Genomic DNA, 21,015 nt, shown 5'->3' on the forward strand with positions numbered 1-21,015 from the left:
AATTGGCATATGATCACAACAATATGAATCCTCACACTTCATTGATTCAGTAATTTCCACAATTTCCTTGTTATTTCTCTTTAGTAGCTTGAACACTTGTCATTCCCTTATAGCATCATGAAAGAAATCTATGTAACAGGAGTTATGCATGAAGTTTTAATTTATTTTACCCTAAGAAACAGAAAACTATCACTGAACATAATGTTCATCTCAGTAATGCCAGAAACCTTCATCCCCCTACTTCAGTTAACTGATAACTGGACCCTTCTATTGATTCCCTGACATGGTCTGCACTATATCGCATATTGTTTTTGTTATTTTTAGATTTATGTATGCCATTTGAAAGTTCACACTTTGTCCTCTCCACTGTTATGTCTGAAGCATGAAGTCTTAGTATTTTTTGTAATAAATTCCTGTAGATGGTTTGTGGTTGTGCTGTAAGTTTTGAACGATTCTCTCTTTGTTTTACATGAGATTCTAATGCCGTGTGTTTTCCACTTTCACTGTCTGTGTTTATTGGGGTTATGTCCTTACTGCCTGAAAAGAATATAGTTCTCACAAAACATAACAAAAATCAATACAAATGAACTGAATTTATCAGACAACGGAACACCACCTGTCACTGATGGTTCTTCAAGAGTTGATTGAACAAATATACAAGTTGGTAAACCATTCTGTTCCTTTGTTTTACATATCTGGGCATTTTTACTTTCTAATATTAATGTCTCATGGTCCAGTAACAATTTTGTAGCCACTCCTGTATGTAAGCCGTCAATTAATGAGACATCAATTAAGATACATTCCTGGAAATTGAAATAAGAACACCGTGAATTCATTGTCCCAGGAAGGGGAAACTTTATTGAAACATTCCTGGGGTCAGATACATCACATGATCACACTGACAGAACCACAGGCACATAGACACAGGCAACAGAGCATGCACAATGTCAGCACTAGTACAGTGTATATCCACCTTTCGCAGCAATGCAGGCTGCTATTCTCCCATGGAGACGATCGTAGAGATGCTGGATGTAGTCCTGTGGAACAGCCTGCCATGCCATTTCCACCTGGCGCCTCAGTTGGACCAGCGTTCGTGCTGGACGTGCAGACCGCGTGAGACGACACTTCATCCAGTTCCAAACATGCTCAATGGGGGACAGATCCGGAGATCTTGCTGGCCAGGGTAGTTGACTTACACCTTCTAGAGCACGTTGGGTGGCACGGGATACATGCGGATGTGCATTGTCCTGTTGGAACAGCAAGTTCCCTTGCCGGTCTAGGAATGGTAGAACGATGGGTTCGATGACAGTTTGGATGTACCGTGCACTATTCAGTGTCCCCTCGACGATCACCAGTGGTGTACGGCCAGTGTAGGAGATCGCTCCCCACACCATGATGCCGGGTGTTGGCCCTGTGTGCCTCGGTCGTATGCAGTCCTGATTGTGGCGCTCACCTGCACGGCGCCAAACACGCATACGACCATCATTGGCACCAAGGCAGAAGCGACTCTCATCGCTGAAGACGACACGTCTCCATTCGTCCCTCCATTCACGCCTGTCACGACACCACTGGAGGCGGGCTGCACGATGTTGGGGCGTGAGCGGAAGACGGCCTAACGGTGTGCAGGACCGTAGCCCAGCTTCATGGAGACGGTTGCGAATGGTCCTCGCCGATACCCCAGGAGCAACAGTGTCCCTAATTTGCTGGGAAGTGGCGGTGCGGTCCCCTACGGCACTGCGTAGGATCCTACGGTCTTGGCGTGCATCCGTGCGGCGCTGCGGTCCGGTCCCAGGTCGACGGGCACGTGCACCTTCCGCCGACCACTGGCGACAACATCGATGTACTGTGGAGACCTCACACCCCACGTGTTGAGCAATTCGGCGGTACGTCCACCCGGCCTCCCGCATGCCCACTATACGCCCTCGCTCAAAGTCCGTCAACTGCACATACGGTTCACGTCCACGCTGTCGCGGCATGCTACCAGTGTTAAAGACTGCGATGGAGCTCCGTATGCCACGGCAAACTGGCTGACACTGACGGCGGCGGTGCACAAATGCTGCGCAGCTAGCGCCATTCGACGGCCAACACCGCGGTTCCTGGTGTGTCCGCTGTGCCGTGCGTGTGATCATTGCTTGTACAGCCCTCTCGCAGTGTCCGGAGCAAGTATGGTGGGTCTGTCACACCGGTGTCAATGTGTTCTTTTTTCCATTTCCAGGAGTGTATTGTCACCTATTGCTGTAGTATATTGCTTCCCTGTGCTCACGTTGAAAATATCAAATGCTGGAAAGTAACTGAAAGAAGAAATATATTACATTCATCTCTTCTGTGCCTAGTGCCTCATAAAGTCAATAGTAAAAACCTCTTATAGTATTATAGTAATGTTTATTTGGTAAACAATAGTTAATACAGTTTAAAGATTGCTCAGAAATGTTTAGAAGCTAGAACTGAGAGATCTACAAATCCCTATCACTAAACGATGCTTTGTATTAAATCACTGAAAGAAAATAAAATTCGTGCACTTCAAAATGTGAGACATTAACCTGTTGGACTGTGATGCTATTTTTGTCACCAATGACAAATTTTTACATTCATAATGAACAGGTAGAGAAAAAATTAGATAACACGTATCATGGATCTTTGTACAAAGAGCTTCAGTATTGCTTCACTTTGAAGATAATGAAAAGGAATGATATTTCCCAGAAGTCCCCTACTGTTTTGAGAAAATATGCAGTTCATTTCTTCCGTAACCAGTGGGTCATATTCTTTGATTACAGAAACTTCATGGAAGCATGGACATTCGTTAGAAAAATTCTCATTACAAATATCTGCTACCCATTAGAACAGAAATCTGGCCAGCTATGAACTTACATTCCACCTCAAATGAAACCATTATCTTGCACATATCTCTTTAACAGATTACAACTGACTTGTCAATTAAGAAAATCTTCTGCCCAGGAAGGGTTATATATAGGGACAGCAAAATGTAACTAAAATAATAACATGAAAAATAACACAAAATTATCGGTTTTTAGCAAAATAACATAAAATCAGCAATTTTTATGACATATTGCAAAATTTGTAATTTTGCCATAATAAAATGTTATTATTCTGAGGATACCAGTTTACTAATATTTGAAGCTGATAATAGTAATCAAATGTTAAAATCATATTTTGTCTTCTTATGTCCTCAAGGCTAAGATTCCTATATAATCTTAGAATAACGGTTCATTTCCTGTGTAACAAACTTTGATGCAATGATGAAAATAGCCACAAAATTGGTAAAAAAATCACTTATTTTCGAAAAATATAACACTGAATTTGGCAGGAAAAACCAAATTTGGCAAGATAAACTGGCAAAACAACAGAATTCAAGAAAAATAAAATAAAAAGTTAAAAAATAATAAATTCTTAAGAAATCACTGAATTACACAAGGAAAAAAACGAATTCGACAATACAAAACATCAGATTTGGGGAAAAAAAACCTACATCAAATTTGAAAAAGTAATACTGAATTTGGAAATAAAATTGCCAAATTTGGCAAAAAAACGAATTAGGCAAAAAACACAGAATTGGCAGAAAAAAGTACATCAAATTTGGCCATAAAATAAAACAAGTTTTTCCTGTTTCTAGTTATATAAAGTCAGAAAGTTGTTTTAGAGGCCACCTTTTGTTCCAAGAAATCACTGGGTGTGTTGCTCACATGGGAAATCCTATTCTAAAGCATCCTCCAGGGAAGTAAGGTTATGCAGAATTGAGTGATACAGTACCTTCTGAGCCAACATTGTATGCCAATCAGTAGTTGCTTGGATCGTACGAGCCATGTTCAGTTGATCATGTGCTGCAAGATTTTTCTTGTGCATCTTGTGAGGGTGACACTACACTAGGTAGTGGAAAATATATGGAGCTTCTGTGGTTTCATGAAGGAGCAATGATTATCTCCTCCAATTAGTTAGTAAGGTTTGCGATAGCTGGATTTGTTTTTAAAAACCTGGACAGGTGTTAAAAGGACTTGAACTCTGATGGTTTCATACAAAGTAGTTATGTATACAGATGATGATGATGAAGACAACAATTTTGTATGGCTCAATGGACTGGTGCACATCTTTCTAATGGGCACCACTTCAGTGACTTGCATGTTCCTAACCTACCCAGTAATCCAACCAAGGAAAGGGGACCTACAGTTTAATGTGGAATCTGAACCACATGACTCATGTCTCCTCACATTGTTGAGAGGTGAAAGCTAGGTTAAAATGAAGACTGAAAAATTCATGGTGCAACTGAGATTCAATCCCACAACCTCTGTTTCCAGGCAAGCACTTTAGTGCTAAATGACCAGGCCTGTTATGTAAGTAGGTAGTTAATCTATACTATAGGTTTGGATTAGCGAATTTGCAAGTGTCAAAATACGCGACATATACAGCTGTATCTTTTGATCGCATTGACCTAGAAGGTTAAATTATATACACCTCCAAGGGACCATAGACCTTAGTATCTGACGAAATTTGAGGCAATGCAGAACACATCTCCAAAATAGACAAGACGTAGTTATAGTCTTCTAATAGTCTTTTTTAACTGATTGCGTAGACTGGGACAAACAGATTTTTCATTCTTTCTCTGTTTGCTCGGTTCATTCACAGAATTCAGAGTGTCATAGATACTGGCGTCAAGGTTGATGCCTAGACTTCAGGAAGGCATTTGCTACAGTTTCTCACTGTCATTTAGTGAACAAAATACAAGCTTAGTGAGTATTGGACCAGATTTGTGATTGGCTTCACTACTGCCCTACAGACAGAACTCAACACTTTGCTCTTAATGAAATAAAGTCAGCAGATGTAAACGTAAACTCAAGAGTATCCCAACAAGTGTGACAGGATCGTTACTGCTCCAAATATACACCGACAGGAAAAAAAACCACAACTCCAAAAAACAATTACTGTAATGCTGATTGTGGATGACGGCAGAGTGTCATCTGATGATGTCCCACATGTGCTCCTCGACTGGAGACAGATCTGGTGACTGAGCAGGCCAAGACACCATGTCGGCACACTGTAGGGCATGCTGGATTACTGCAGCAGTATGTGGGTGAGTATTATATTGTTGGAACCTTGCCCCCTGCCCTGCCCCCCCCCCCCCCCCTCCAATATGAAGTGTGGCTCGTAACAAAAGCATTAAACAATAACAGCAATGGTGACAAAGTATATCATTAAGTAGATGTCAGCATTTATGTTTATGGTTTAACCACTTAGTTGCTGTGATGTTTTTGGTGTAATTCAACATGTTAATCTATTTTTGCTTTTTCTGGGTGAGCACAAAGGATGACCTCAGAAAAACACGTGTTTTGAACGTATAATTTATGGTCCTAGCATGTCGGAAAACAGCTCAATTATCTTGTACCCAGATACCAATTTCAAGTTTTTGATGAATTTGTACTTGCTGTTATACAGCTGTGAATTTTTAAGAACAGATTAAATTTATTACCACAAATTATTGTATAAGCATTATATTGTACATTTAATTTCCTCCACTTAGACAGGTTTTATATGAAGTATTGGAGAGGAGTGTGATTTTTAATCATGTATGGCAATTAATTGTGTTTGTGGCAGGTTAACATTTTCCTCAATTTCCCAGTTTAAAAAGTCTGTACTGCACGAAAATGTACAACAGGGATTTCACGGTAGATAGACAAGGTCCAATGAAGAGTAGCATGTTTTGTCATGGGATTGTTTAGTCAGCGCAAAAGTATTACAGAGATGGTCAACAAACTTCCATGGCTGATGCTACGGAAGATGTTTTGTACGTCACAGAGAGGTTTACTATAGAAATTCCAAGAGAATACACTCCATGACAAGTTTGGCATCATACTACTTCCTCCCATGAATGTGTCTCAAAATGATCACAATAAGAAATTCTGATAAATTAGAGCTAATGTGGAGGTTTACCAACCATAATTCTTCTGATTTGTGAATGGAATAGGGAGGGGCAAAAGATACTACTGCCATTCTAAGTAACCTCTGCCGCATACTGTAAGGTGCCTTGCAGACTGTAGATGTAAATAAATGTAAACAGAACACGCATTTGCCTCCTCAGTTTTGTAGTTATGCACACTTCCTCAATGTTAAGTCTATGAGTCATGAAATTAAATAGAAAGTTCTAAGATTCATCTGTTTTCACATGTGTTACTGAGAATTCATGAGCACTCAAAACAAAACTGGTCTTTATAAGTAAACACGGACACAGGCATGCCTTAAATGTTCTCATATCACAAAAAACATGAACTATATTAAAAATAAATACTGTAATAGTCTTTATATCAATATTAAACTGAAAGTATTATAAAAGAGTATGAAAGTACTGCAGTTTATCAAAATAACGGGTGCTGTTCCCTAAAACGACAAGCTACTTGAACCCGTATCACCAGAAATCATTACAATGATGAAAATCAGGGTGCAGTTCAGCAGCATGTGGTACTGCTTCAGTAATTTCTCTTTTGAAAACTACGATGACCTGATGGGTTACCACAGCCCCCTCTTGTATTTAAAGCGATTATTTATATCCTTAGATACCTTCTCAAATGAACAGTCTTTCCTTTTAACTGGCATGAATACAATCTGACATGCTTAATATGTTCTATTTACAGTGTTTAACTAACTTCTGAAGACACCTAAGTAAAGTTGCTGGACTGTGAGATCTCTGGGATATTTCCTTTGGGAGCATTCTTCACACTGCACAAAGTTGGAGAGGTAAATTTCAACTCTGGAACCTCCTCACATATCTCATCAATTTTGTTATAGTTGGTATGTTCAAGATGAACCAAAAGTTTTCTGGTATAGACTGTTAAATGTCTATGGCTACCACACCCACTGACAGGCAGCAGACCTTTCGGTTGAGAGTTTTGTTTATTTTCTGTCATTCTGATCATCCAGGCATTTCACCTAAGATCCCCTCACACCTCCATTTAAGAAACAAAGTTCACTGCAACACTTAACTGTGATTGCTGAAAGATCCACAGAGCTTACAATTGTTGTTGACTTGGTTCTAGCTTGAGAACACTGGTTCCAGCAACCCCAGCATGAGCCATTTCTGTTGGGCTGTTTAAGATTCTTGCAAGTTAAGCATCACTCAGGGCGCTCATGTAGCTTCAGAATGCCATGGATATAATGAGCATTACCACTCGAAACAGTTAAGTATGAATATTTAGTGAAATTACACAATCTGGCAATTACATTATGGAGAGTATTTTGTCATCTGCAGCCTTTATGGTTTTATTTACATGATACAACCAACAGTGTTTTGCTTAATTTCTAACAGACATATTCGGTGAATTCCACCACTTTAGCTGAGTGGTCAGTGTGGCTGACTGCCATGCAAAGGACATAGGTTCGATTTCCAGTACTGCCAGGGATTTTTCCTTTGTGGGAGGATTGGTACATGGTGAACTCGACCTTGCGAAGCCAACTGAGGAGCTACTTGACCACTTAACAGCTGTTTCAAGGTCAAGAAATTCACCAACGACTGAGAGAGGTATGTGTTGATCATATGTCCCTCCATTCCGCATCCAATGACACCACTATAATAGGATGACATGGTGGTCAGTCGGGCCCGCTTGGTCCCTCTAGGGCCAAATGCTAAACTTACATTCAGTGAAGAGTTAAGAAATGTTTACATTGCATATATAGTATTTTTATAATTATTTAGTGTGTTGCATCACTCAGTTGTTGTCCCCATCATTCCTTTTTGGGTGTTTATATAAAAAAAACTCACTCAAAATGAAGACTGTTACACTATTTTCTCTGATATCAATATTAACAAACTTTTAGTCATACAGCCATTCCTCTTGTTCAGTTCAAATCTGTTTGGTAATAGTTTCCTTCCATATTTTGTGGCATACTATCAAATATGTTTTCTTGCTCTTAGGGGTGATCTATCACAGACTTTTGCTGCACTTCACAATAATCAATAATTGCACTGTTATGTTCTGCAAGAAAATCACCTATTTAAACTGTTTGTTCAGCATGTTATGTAATACTGAACGATCATATTTCACTGTTATTGAAGTTTCGTGATCTCTTATCCAACATGCTCTTTCTCCCATCACACTCATAGCATTTTCCTATCATGACGTCCCAGATGAAGGAGTCTCAACAGGTACAACTGCTTCCGTTGCCAAACTTAAGTGTCTGTTCTCATTTCTGTTTCTGGCAGATTAAAAATTGGGCCAAAATACATGTAAGTCTTCTACAGCAGTGTTCATTTGACAATACATAAAGTAACTCATCTCAGAACAACTTAAGACATTGATCTGTGTTATACACTAAACTTGAAGAGAGTGCCATGAGGCTCGAGTAGTAGTGTGTGACATCTTTCCTGGAAACCACAATGTCACTGCATGCAGCCTAGATCACCAGGAAGTGGACTTACCCCATCTCCACCATACGTGGGAAAACAACCTGTAGGGACCTAAGTCCATGTGGAACAAGGGAAGTTTTTTTTTTGTTTTCGAGTACACGACTGCTGTTCTGGTACACAGTGACATCCCAGCACCACAGTACCGTAGCATGCAGCTAGAAAGCCACGACAAAATATTGCAGCCCACTGATAAAGTGGACTATTGTGCCGGAATTTGCACTTCTTTTATCCACTGGACTTTCATGACATAGCTGCAACATTTCTGTTGCTGACAAAAACAAATTACTCCATGGTACTCCACTTCACCTATGGGCAGCGTCGTTTTGTTTTGTCTCCTCTAAAGGTGTCCTATGGTATTGTGACACTGGGATTTCAATGATTACCATGACTGTCATTTGTGACAGATGTATGTCACTATGCCAGCAGATCTTTGTTGTTAAGTTATTGCTCAGTATTCACTTATAATCTATATTCCATGTCCACTTCCTGTGCGTGTCATGAGAGACTGAGATATTTCATCTCTCTCTCTCTCTCTCTCTCTCTCCCCTTTCCATTACACCCCTCCCTAGCCTTTTTCTTTTAATCTAGACAAACACAATTTCATAGCATATTTTCATATTTAGGAAAACACTTTTCACCTGTTCTTGCATGAGACAGCATCATGAGAAGTCCATTCCATAATGAACAACAGAAAACATTCAACTATTATTTTCATAAACAATACATGCAGGCAAGTGAGGGCAGTGACATGACTCAGCAATGTTACTTTATAGAAATTATTATAACACTCATAAGCATCTAAATAATTATTTCAAACACAAATACATGCAGTATTTTTACTATTGCAACACATCTTCAAGCTACTACACAAAAATTCTAGGTACAGTACTTAACCGAACCCCAGTCAACCAGAACCTGGGTTATCCATAATTACTCCAGGAGACAGAGGTGGGGGGAGGAAGAAGAAGAAGAAGAAGAAGAAGAAGAAGAAGAAGTTGTACTCTTGGAAAATCTGTATTCAAGGAACAATTTGAAGCGAGTTTGTCCAGGGCTGCAGTTAACATGCAGTTAACTGGACTCGAGTTGCTTCCCCACCCACCGATTCACCATTCTAAACAAAGCTATACTGCCAACGATAGTGATTGTTTCTTTCCATTGAAGGTGCATTTTTGTGCTGTGCTACAGACTATTACTTTTGAATTTACTGATCTTCAAAACTTTCAAAAAAATGTACAATACAAAACACTACAGTAGACATTAGATGTTTATGGCTTAACCAAAGAAATCACCCTCCACCCCTTGATGGGTTAACTGGGGTTGTAACGTTCATTACAACTGTTGCTAACTGTTGGCTAAACTAAAGTGAGAAACTACCACACCATACACTACTCTCCGTCAGACATGTGTGTGTTATGTAAGACATATACATGCACTGGTAGCTGTTCACAGAAACCACAAGCAACAAACTAGTTTAGAACAATTTATCTTCAGGTATGTTAATATCTTAAACTGTAAATCTGGGTAAATGGACATAACTGTTCAGGTTGTAAAATGTACAAGCATTTTGACACTGAAGACATTTGGAAGCAATTTACAATTGGGCACAATACACATACGATCACTGTAGCCACAGGCGTTGATTTGGGCCTATATCTCGCTGTGTGCACACTGGCATGCTTGAAGTAGGTAAGGCATGGTAGAAGCTATGAAATTTCCTTTTCTGTGAGGGTAGTACACACTCAGTACAGCAATAGATAAATGTATTTAGATAAATACATATTTTTGAGTGTCTACACAACAAATTTGTCATTATGATAGATGCCAATGATAAATTACTGTTGTGCCATTGAGTGATGGATGCAACTGGCCTTCAGTTACAAGAGATAGTAACAGAACTTCAGTTTTATAGATGAAATCTGCCACATAGACCACAAGACTAAGGACAGCCCAGGGCATCAGCATCATTTAACATTAACATGATGAACAGTTGTGCCTGTAGATTTATACAAATATGGTGAGTGGCTTAAGGTCAGACCACAACTTAACACAATCTTTGAATTTCTCCCAAATTACGACATGCAGTTCAAATGTAATTTCAAAACAGCTCACAGAAAAATTACGGAAGAATAAATTGGTAGCTCTTTGCCAAGTAAAAATCTCCCCAAAGATAATAGTCATGAGCAAATACTGAGGAAAAGGCTGTGGAAATCATAAAGATTAAATGATGCAAATACTCTCATGGTTCCTAGTTGCGGGAAAGAGATGCCTCTAGATTACATCATCTAGAGTGCAAAACTCACTTCATTGAGAGAAGGATTTGTAGTAATTGAGGAGGGCACCACTGATGTCTTGGGATGGTGGTATTACTCACTAACTGTTAATAACTAAAATGCACTTTTAAATCCAATATGAATTTTAAAAAGACTGGAAGGAGAAATTTTAAAGTGATCAACTGAATATAGAGGATTAGTTGTCAAATGTCGCCCTTAATGTACATTGTGATAAATAAGAATGTAGTACTGACATGAATCCGATTGCAATTATTGTATGAAGTGCTTTGTCCTTTGATACACATGGCTAGGAACCCTGTTTTATTACGTATATACCATGAAATACAGAAATATTGTTGACATGAGGACAATATCCTCTTAAAAGGAGTGGACACACATTGATGCACTTCATACTTAGCTTATTTGTTTATTGTATGATGATCAGTCCCGAGTTCATAGCTCTAAGTCCAGGTTTGAAATCCAATCAGAAGCTTTAGCAGACAAACTGTGAAGGTCTTCAATTGTCCCTCTAAATGCTCTGAGGGAACATTAAAATGTTACATGATTTATTGTGTGCTGCTCTTCACTGCAGTCATGTTCAGGGGAGGATTTCCATCCCCATTGGTGCAACAATGCGCCACACATGCCCTGGTCAGTTCTGATGTGAGTCAGTATGCTCCAGTGTAGTCAGGGTATATGAAAACTTGCTAGTCACTCCCAGGTAGTTTTGATTAATTGGTGACATTTCAGGGAAGATTCCACATGCCATCACTTCTTCAAAGCTTCTTGCTTATTGAAGTTAGTGTCCTGCAGGCTGACTGCTGTGTGCCACGATGGTTTTCTAGACTTCAGTCGCTGAGGTCTGATGATGAAGTTTCTGAATGAACTGGTAATTCTCGTTAGTTTTTTTAATTCTTGTCCACACGTTCAGCAAAGGCTGTGATCTTAGGGGTGGTGGTGATATATTACTAAGTACCAGTAGCCAATTTGTGTTTGTGGGATGAATACACCCTGTGATGAGGCAAATTCCTTGATTGAGCAGTGTGTGTGTATTACTTTACTGTAAGCACCATTTATCCAGGTGCAACAGCAGTATTCTGTGATTGAGTATGAAAGAGCTAGAGCTGATGGCCTGAGGACTCGGGAAGGAAGAACAGCGATCTGTCGCAAATAATCTGAATTTTACTGCATACCAATTGCAATTAAAGAGTAGCGAGCATATAGCTTCCTATACACAGTGTATTAACAAACAAGTAACACCAAGCCCAGACGATGACTATTCTAAAGCTAAAATCGATCTGCAATAAAATTCAGATAGTTACCGACTGATTGCTGTTCTTCCTTCCTGAAAATCCAACAACTGCTGTACAATCGGATTTAAGGTTTCCCATATAAATAGATCTGAAGACTGTTGCAATGGCACCCAGGCAGTTCCTGTTAACTACTGCAGTATGTCAAAAACCTGTCTAGGGTCACACTTAGGCAGTTTGGAGAGTTACAATATCAGAGAGTCTGAGCTCTAAATGTGATGATAAGTTTGTAGTTGGTGTGTTTATTTTATAAGTGGAAAGCTGATCCAACTTTCTTTTGAGGATTTGGTCACAGAGAGTTATGTTTGAAGTATTCATACAACATCTTCAGGCTTGATGTTAGTGTTGTTTCTACTTCCCTAGAGTTTTGATCCTGAGCAATCAGAGCAATACCATCAGTATACACAACGTTCCAGATTTTATTTCTGAATGGTCGTATGTATACAAATGAAAACGGAGTGGGGCCAAAACAGAACCTTGGGGTATACTATAATTTATTTTGTGACCTTTGTTTTTGGAATTCCCCGGGAACACCTGAAAGTAGCTATTGTTTAGCATGTTACCAGTTAGAGTTGTTGGTTTCTAACATGGAATGACACTGATGAATTCAAGCAGGAGTTTGTCAGTCACACAGCTAAATCTACGAAAAAAACCATGTTTATCTTCTGTACAGCAATCATCTTAGTTTTCTTGAAGAGAGGTGGTAGATGACCTGACTAAGATACCTGGAAAGAAGGTGTTTATCCATTTGACAGTAGCAAGACATCAGTGCAACAGAAACTCACGGTAAATACTATCCATGCCTGCTGCCTTCCTAGGTTTCATGTTCATTATAGCTTCTATGGTCTCTTCCAATTGAAATGAGGTGGAAAAATGAAATGTTTGTGTAGCCAACTGTATCATCACTTTTAAGAGATGTCTAACTTCTCTTCTGCTGTGTTCATCTCTTGTTCACTGGGAGGTGAAGATCATGTATAATTGGCTGTAGCATCTAAATTTATGTTACATGCGGTTGTGTTTGTTGTATGAAGGACCAGGCATTCCTGCTAGAGTATGATCCAAGGAAGCTACTGTTTCTTTCCACCTGTTTTGTCTGCTCTCATTTAGCGACTGCAGGAGGTCGGAAGCAGTAGCAGGGTCACCACAGTAATCGAATTCCTTGAGAAGCTTTCCACTTTCTTCATTCCCATTAGGGATTTATTCTTTGCAATAACTTATTGGCATGTATCGTTCTGCTGCACTTTCAATACACCAATGTTGTTGTCGTTGTTGTTGTTGTTGAAGGTGGGTTTATTCATCTTATGCTGCCATCTGTTTGTTTGTAAAATTCAGTCCAGCTGCCTTGAAGTTCCATCTCTGTTTTGCATAGGTGTGGATGATGGGTATGAAGAATGTTGTCTGGTGGATTATTGGACAATGCTGAGTGGTAGGGAGGGGAGGGGGGGCATCTGGTTAGGAGTCTGCAGTGCACCTCATTGGGCACATCTGGAGACAGACAGTAGCACAATACCTGAAATTGTGATTGTAAATAAACAGATTTAATCACAATCCAAGCAGAAAATGCCCTTCTTAAAATACTGAAGGCTGTTGATGCAAATAAACAGAAAATTCTTGAAGATGAATCTACTTAGTAAGCCTTATAAACAGGTGACCCATAAGGTCAGTCACCATTAGTTCTCACAATATCAGACTGCTACTGGGAGTCAGATACAAAAACAATTACTGTTAATGCAGTGGACAATCAAGTAGTTAAAGAGCTTCCACATACTGAAAAGCAAGGCACTATGTCAAGACAGCTTCCATACAAATATATTAAAAATCTTGAAAGCAGTCACTGTTTCCCCACAAAGCACTGAGCAAAGTGCGGTGGTGGTGAAGGCTCCAGACTTGAAATCAAAACTACTGTGGTTCAGAACTATCTGCTCATCCACATTTAAGTTTTCCATTAAGTTCTTGAATCACTTAAGGCTGGTATAATTCCTGTAAAAAAAAAAGGGCATGGTTAATGTCCTTAGCCCATGCTGAGTGGGTGCTTCCAAACTTGCCATCTACATGTCATTTACCCATGCTCATGATTCCTTTTTATCAGCACTAGCAAGTTGTTCAACAAATGCCTTGTCAAATGATAATATTGAAACACATGCGAATCTATGACATTAATATTCCTGATAATGGTGGAAAATAAAGATTCTATCCAGTCAAAATCCTATACACCCATATGCCTTTCAAATGTTCTTGTTGAACTATATGAGAAAACATTAAACAAAAGAGTTTGTGTTAACATATGCAAAAATGATATGAAGGACACTCAGTACGGCATCAGAAATGGCAAATATACATTGAATGCAAAATACCATGCTTCAGGAATAGTGCAGGAAAAGGAGGCATAGAATGTCATCACAACTATGACTGACAAGTCTGGTGCCTCTGGCACTATGATTAATTGCACCACTCAACTGTCCATGTAACCTAAATGCCTTCATTTTCATCTATGTATAGGAAGATAACTATTGAGCTCCAACCAGAAATGTTCACGAGAAATCACCAAAGACTGTTGACAGAGTTTAGTCATTGGGCCTATAATCTGTGTCAAAGTTGTTTACATATGATGCTGTTGCATATAGGGAAGTTGGAAAGCCTAAAATTGAAACAAAATGCATGAAGACCTGCAGAGGATCAACACACCATGCAGAGGTTCGTAGCTGACAATCAACATAAAAAAATGTAACACACACAAAATAAATAGGTAGAAAGATCCATTATCACTTTTGGTGATAAATCACTGGAAACATTAACATCGGCAAAAATCTTTGAGTACTCATTCATAGTGACTCAAAGTTTCTCGCGATTTACGAATTATGAAAATATGTTTGTGGAGAAGATACGATGCTGGCATAATGTTGGCCATCCAGTAGTGTTTACAAATATTAAGTGGTTAAGTTTCTTGACACCAGGGCACTCTATTCAGCAGATTTGAACGGGTAAACGAGTAATAGTTGTCACAATTCGTGCCATATCTCCCACCGCTGCCTAGCTCTACATGGCGTGGTGGCTGATGGGAGTAACTAGGTTTGTTCGAATGAAGATATCATGACCAATTACAACCATTTACAAATTGTCTCTACTGTGCAAATGCAGTTTTGTGATTGTTGTGATCATTGTGACACCACTGTCGAACCATATTTAGCGTGTTTCGGCGTAAGGCCACGTAGAGCACTAGTTGACACCGTCATTCACTTTGTGCTGCTCAAATGTTTTTAGTGTAAAACAGCACCGGTTAAGTATCGTATTCATGCTGAGCAAAACGTGTTTCAAGAATTTATTCTCGTTGTCAATTGCACTATTTACATATGTATTTTTTGTGATGTTACACAAACAAACAATGTGAGTGATAATTCGTGCGCGTGTGTGTAGTTTTCTGCATAACTGATGAGGCACAGTACCTGGTAACCTCAAAAAGATGAGTACAGCATAAGAGATACAGAATAACACACATTCAAACACCATACAAAATACTTATTTACATATTTGCACTTGACAACGAGAAAAAAATCTCGAAACGCATCATGCTAAGCATGAAAAAATACGTAACTAGGGCAGTATTTCATTATTTAAATAATGAATGACAGCTGCAGGCTTTTCAAAAACATCGATTATGATGTTTGAAATTAAGTCAAAAGTTTTCACTTCCCAAACAGTTATCAATTCCAGTTACATCACCGGTTTTTATTAGATAATAAACCTTTATCAGATAATAAAAAAGTCCCCGACAAGTCTTTCGATGGCTGTTATGTACATACATAATAGATAAAGTGCAAGGGGGTATCCTATAAGTAACTTTTACGCCTTAAAAGATTATTTCCCACATTTTACATTTTCCCGCATTTTACACAATTTTTTTGAAGTCCCTTGAAAAGTGTAAAAACGGGGTTTCACTGTAGTTTTGGACACCACCTGCTTTCTGTGAACACTACCATTCCAGGTACATGTTTAATTACAATGTAGGTTTTCCCTGTAATGCCCATAACATGGACAAAGGATAATGGCTGTGTGTTACTAACATTAAAAGCTTCTGAACATTTAATGACATACATTTTGAATCAAAATAATCTATGTGCCGACAATTTACCGGAGTGACTTACTGCACAAATAAATATTCAATTTGCGCTTGATTTAACTTTACAAATTACACAAAATTACACTTAAACACACACACACACACACACACACACACACACACACACACACACACTCTGTTCAGCAAAGCTGCCTTTATGGATTAAAAGCAAATTATTTCTATATTTATTTCACTTATTATATTTGACATCTCTTCTGCACTAATGAATTACCAACCACAACAGGGGGAATTCGATCCCTGTCAGTGCCTTTGTATAAATCCTGTACACTGTGAAGCATAAATGTGAACCACAGAACTGTTTTTATGAAGATTGGCTCTCTGTTCAGTACCTGTTGTCACTGGAAGCTATAATATAATGCTTTGGAATACATTTTCCATACAACGGCATAATTTCAACCTCTCAGCATTGAATGACTGCGCCAAAGTGAACCAAATAATAAACATAACAGGCTAATACTAGTACCACTGCAGAAGTAGACTACTTTAACCGAAGTGCAAAGAAAGATTTCAAAATGTTTATTAATGTAATGAACCTAAGCTCGAAATATGACATTTATTGTTAGAAGGAAGTAGAGAAAATTTCACTGAAATATATAGGAGAATATGTACCTTGAACTGAGGTTTACAGTCAACTGGAATGATCGGAGCTGACAGAGGGCTCGATATTTTCAATGGCTGTGAAGAAAAAGTGAAGAATGCATATAAAATACACAAATATTATTATGATGTTACAGCTTCTCTGACATGCAAATGTCATGCTAATGCACAGCTTACAATAAGCAGATCTATACTTACTTATGTTAATGTTGCTGCCCCAATGTCGTTTCCCATACTGAGAGACAACTCAACACAAATAAAACTAAATATTATGAATAAACTTATCTGGTATTTGTGCTGACACAATTACGGAGCCTGTGGAAGCAAAACTTGTAGTAATACAGATGTCTTAAATTGGATACTTTGGAACATTAAATACATCTGCATGAATTGTGACAGTTCCTAACATTGTACCAATATAACACAATGAAGGAAGCTTATGACTTTAAAATTGGCATCAGATTACATTAAACTTTTCAATAAATTACTTTTTATGAGAATATCATTTAATTTTTATCAACATCTACAGTATACCATACAAACACTGTATTTTATGATTTATCTTTGCACTGACAGTATTTGTTTAACCTCTTAATTCAGTATGTGTCACTGAATAATTGCCTAACTATACCCCAAATTTAAATTTTCCCAATAGCATTTCACTCTTCATATGCTATGCAATTCTTACTAAGGTGAGTTTAGAGAAGATAATGTTTCTCCAGCAACATATTATTGAAGCATACCCTGAAAATTAGTACATTCATTTGTACAATTAAGGAACATAGTATTTCACATCTGCCTTCTCCAGGCGCACAACTAGTCAGCTGGTAACACCTTTAGAGAACCCCCAACTATTTGAAGCCATTGTCAAATTACATATAATAAGACAAATCATCAAATTTTTAAATGAAATAATTAATAAAACATTTAAATAAATAGTGACTGTAGGGACACTTCACCTTTAAGAGCAAACTTTTATAAGCCTATCCCATTTTTTCATTAGCCTCTTTAATGATGAAGTCCTATCTTGCTACCATTAGTTTAAAATAGCTGAGATTCGTTATTATCTCAGAAAACTGGTCTGTAAAATTCTTTTACTAGCACTATTTTAAACTGTCTGTAGCAAACACCACATTTGTTAATATGAGCATATATTATATATGACAAGATTCAAGGAAGAAGCTAGCCACAGTATTTATTATGAACCAGCCATCCATTAGTATCAGTCTTTTAAAAATTTTTTGGGTGGGGGTGATTAGGAAACAAGATCAGATCCTTATACTAGTAATTACACCTACACAACACAACCAGATCTACTTATGATTACTCCAGAATTTTAATACTTCAAGTAACATGTCTAAATGTGTGTGTGTGTGGGGGGGGGGGGGGGGGGGGGTAAGCACGTCCCACTTTATGCTTTATGAACTGACAGTAAATTGTATGTCACCTGATGCAGTTCAGCAGAAGCACGCTTGCTGCTAATGCGGCGGAAGAGAGATGGTTTGCGACGTTTGTCAGGATGATCCCTCTTCTGGCGATGTCTCTGTTGACGATGGGGAGCAGCGTGACGTGCCAAGCGGCTCTGGCCCGGTTCTCTACGCCTACCACCAGTTCGAATTGAGGTATTTTCCAATGGAGTTGCACGCAGTGTCACATGGTCACCACCAGATAATACGAGCTGCAGTACTTGGGTATGGTAAAGTCCTTGTACTGCTTCACCATTTATGTGCGTTATTAAGTCACCGGGGCGAACACCTGACTCGAATGCTGGGCTGCTGTCTTCCACAGCCTGTAAACAAATCAATTTAGTTTTACAATAGTTTTCTTATCTGTTATAAGTAAAATTACTTACATACAGTCAATTCAGTTCAGAATTGTACCATAAAGAAAGCTGCAACAGAATAATGATATTTATACATACACACAAAACTATACGTGACCTGCTGACATTAAAGCACTGAGACCAAAATCATTACATTTCAGCACCCTTCACACATTTTTCCATATTGTTTACAAACCCACTAATTACTCAATTTGTCTTCAATTTGGATTCCAACAACAACAGTCATGCTCAGAGCTTACACATCATATGAATGGTCAATGTGTACAATCATAACAAAACATCTTCACAAAAAGTATTGAGGGTACCCCAAATAATTGTCTACCTTTAGAGATGATTTCAAACAATGGAAAATCCAAGTTTGAATATCAACAATATTATGATTCCTCCCTGAATAAACTCTGCAAGGTTGAGACCATTCCAGAAGACCAACAGAATCTCCAAACCCTGCTTAAAGCCTTATGAACTTCCCAGAACATCTTTCGTGAATCCATTTCCCTCCTCACCCTTATGACACCCTGCACGGCCACCTTCTACATGCTCCCCAAAATACATAAATTCAACAAACCAGGACACCCATTGTAGCTGGTTATTCTGTCCCCACTTAAAGAATTTCAGCCCTAATTGACGAACACCTTCCCCCAATTGCCCAAAATCTAACTTCCCACATCAAAGTTACCAACCACTTTCTTCACTGACTCTCCAACATCCCTACCTCTTTACCTCCTGGATCCCTGCTCATCACTGTTGACACCACTTTCCTATACACCAATGTCCCTCCTGCCCATGGGCTTGCCACTACTGAACACTACCTCTCCCACTGTCCTTCAGACTCCAAACCCTCTTTTCTCATTCCCTTATTAGCTTTATCCTACTACACAACCACTACTCCTTTGAACGGAAAGTATACATACAAATCTGTAGCACAGCCTTGGGCACCCAGTATGGCACTCTCCTATGCCAACTTTTTTATGAGTCATCTAGAGGAAACCTTCCTAGCCTCCCAAACCCCAGGTCTGGTTTAGGTTCACTGATGATATCTTCATAATCTGGACTCACACAAAAACAACCTATCCTCATTTCTTCAAATCTCAACACCTTCTCTCCCATCCTCTTCACCTGGCCCTCCTCACCCACTGCACCACCTTCCTGAACATCGACCACCTCCTCTTTGATGACTCCATCCTAAACCCACCAACCACCAACAGTAGATACATTTCAACAGCTGCCATTCCTTCCACACCAAAGAATCCCTCTCATACAGCCAGGCCACCCGGGGACAGCATGTCTGCAGTGACAAGAACTTCCTTGCCCAGGCTGAAGTTCTCACAAAGGCAAGTCCTTTTCCTCGTTTTCTGCACATTCACCTACTATATGATTACTAAAGTCCACAAATCAACCCATCTCAGATGTCTTCATGGTAACTGGTCACTGCATCTCCAACCCATTCCCTGTACGAGGGGTGTTTTTGAACAGTCCGTGTTCGGTGTAAACCTTTTTTATTTTTCGACATAGTCTCCTTTTAGACTTAAACACTTCATCCAATGCTGTTCTAATTTGTTGATCCCTTCTGGATAATAGGAATTGTCCAAGTCTGCAAAATAACTATTAGTTGCTGCAATCACCTCCTCGTTTGAATAACATCTTTGTAGTCAGCCATTTCTTCAATTTGGGGAACAAATAGCAGTCAGAGGAAGCCAAGTCTGGAGAATACGGGGGATGTGAAACGAGTTGGAATCCTATTTCCATTAATTTTGCGACCACAACTTCTGAGGTGTCTGCTGGTGCATTGTCGTGATGGAAAAGGACTTTTTTTGCAGTCCAATCACCGGCGTTTTTCTTGCAGCTTGGTTTTCAAACGGTCCATTAACGATGAATAACATTCACCTGTAATATTTTCACCCTTAAGACAGTCACCATAATCTTTCCGGCTGAAGGAATGGTCTTCGCATTTTTTGGTGCAGATTCTCCCTTGGTAACCCATTGTTTAGATTGTTGTTTGGTCTCAGGAGTATAGTAATGCATCCGTGTTTCATCCACAGTGATGAAACGACGCTTGAAGTCCTGCAGATTCTTCCTGAACAGCTACAAAACATCCTTGCAACACTTCACACGATTCCGTCTTTGTTCAAGCGTGAGCAATCGCGGAACCCATCTGGCAGATAGCTTTCTCATGTCCAAATGTTTATGCAAAATATTATGTACCCATTCATTCGAGATGCCCATAGCACTAGCAATCTCATGCACCTTAACTCTTCTGTCACCCATCACCATATCATGGATTTTATCAATGATTTCTGGAGTCGTGGCATCCACAGGGCGTCCAGAATGTTCACCATCACTTATGCCCATATGGCCACTCTGAAAATTTTGAAACCACTTATAAACTGTTCTAATCGAAGGTGCAGAGTCACCGTAATGTTTATCACGCTTCTCTTTAGTTTCCGGAGGCA

At 39.1% G+C, this 21,015-nt stretch overlaps 1 protein-coding gene across 6 annotated transcripts in view; it reads right to left on the bottom strand.

The window, feature by feature from the left end:
* Positions 1-21,015, bottom strand: part of LOC126183189 (microtubule-associated serine/threonine-protein kinase 2) — a 247,513-nt gene that overhangs the window by 34,959 nt on the left and 191,539 nt on the right. For 3 of the 6 annotated variants that reach the window (XM_049924927.1, XM_049924926.1, XM_049924929.1), the window contains exons 20-21: positions 18,170-18,511; positions 16,735-16,800 (exon numbers count right to left, since the gene is read on the bottom strand). In XM_049924927.1, the coding sequence (XP_049780884.1) occupies positions 16,735-16,800; positions 18,170-18,511 (408 nt within the window). Of the gene's footprint in view, positions 1-13,607; positions 13,968-16,734; positions 16,801-18,169; positions 18,512-21,015 lie in introns of those variants that run through there. The other 3 variants (XM_049924928.1, XM_049924931.1, XM_049924930.1) reach the window with 2 other exon arrangements.

This window comes from Schistocerca cancellata, chromosome 4 (genome assembly GCF_023864275.1).
Source record: "Schistocerca cancellata isolate TAMUIC-IGC-003103 chromosome 4, iqSchCanc2.1, whole genome shotgun sequence".
Taxonomy (NCBI): Eukaryota; Metazoa; Arthropoda; class Insecta; order Orthoptera; family Acrididae; genus Schistocerca; species Schistocerca cancellata.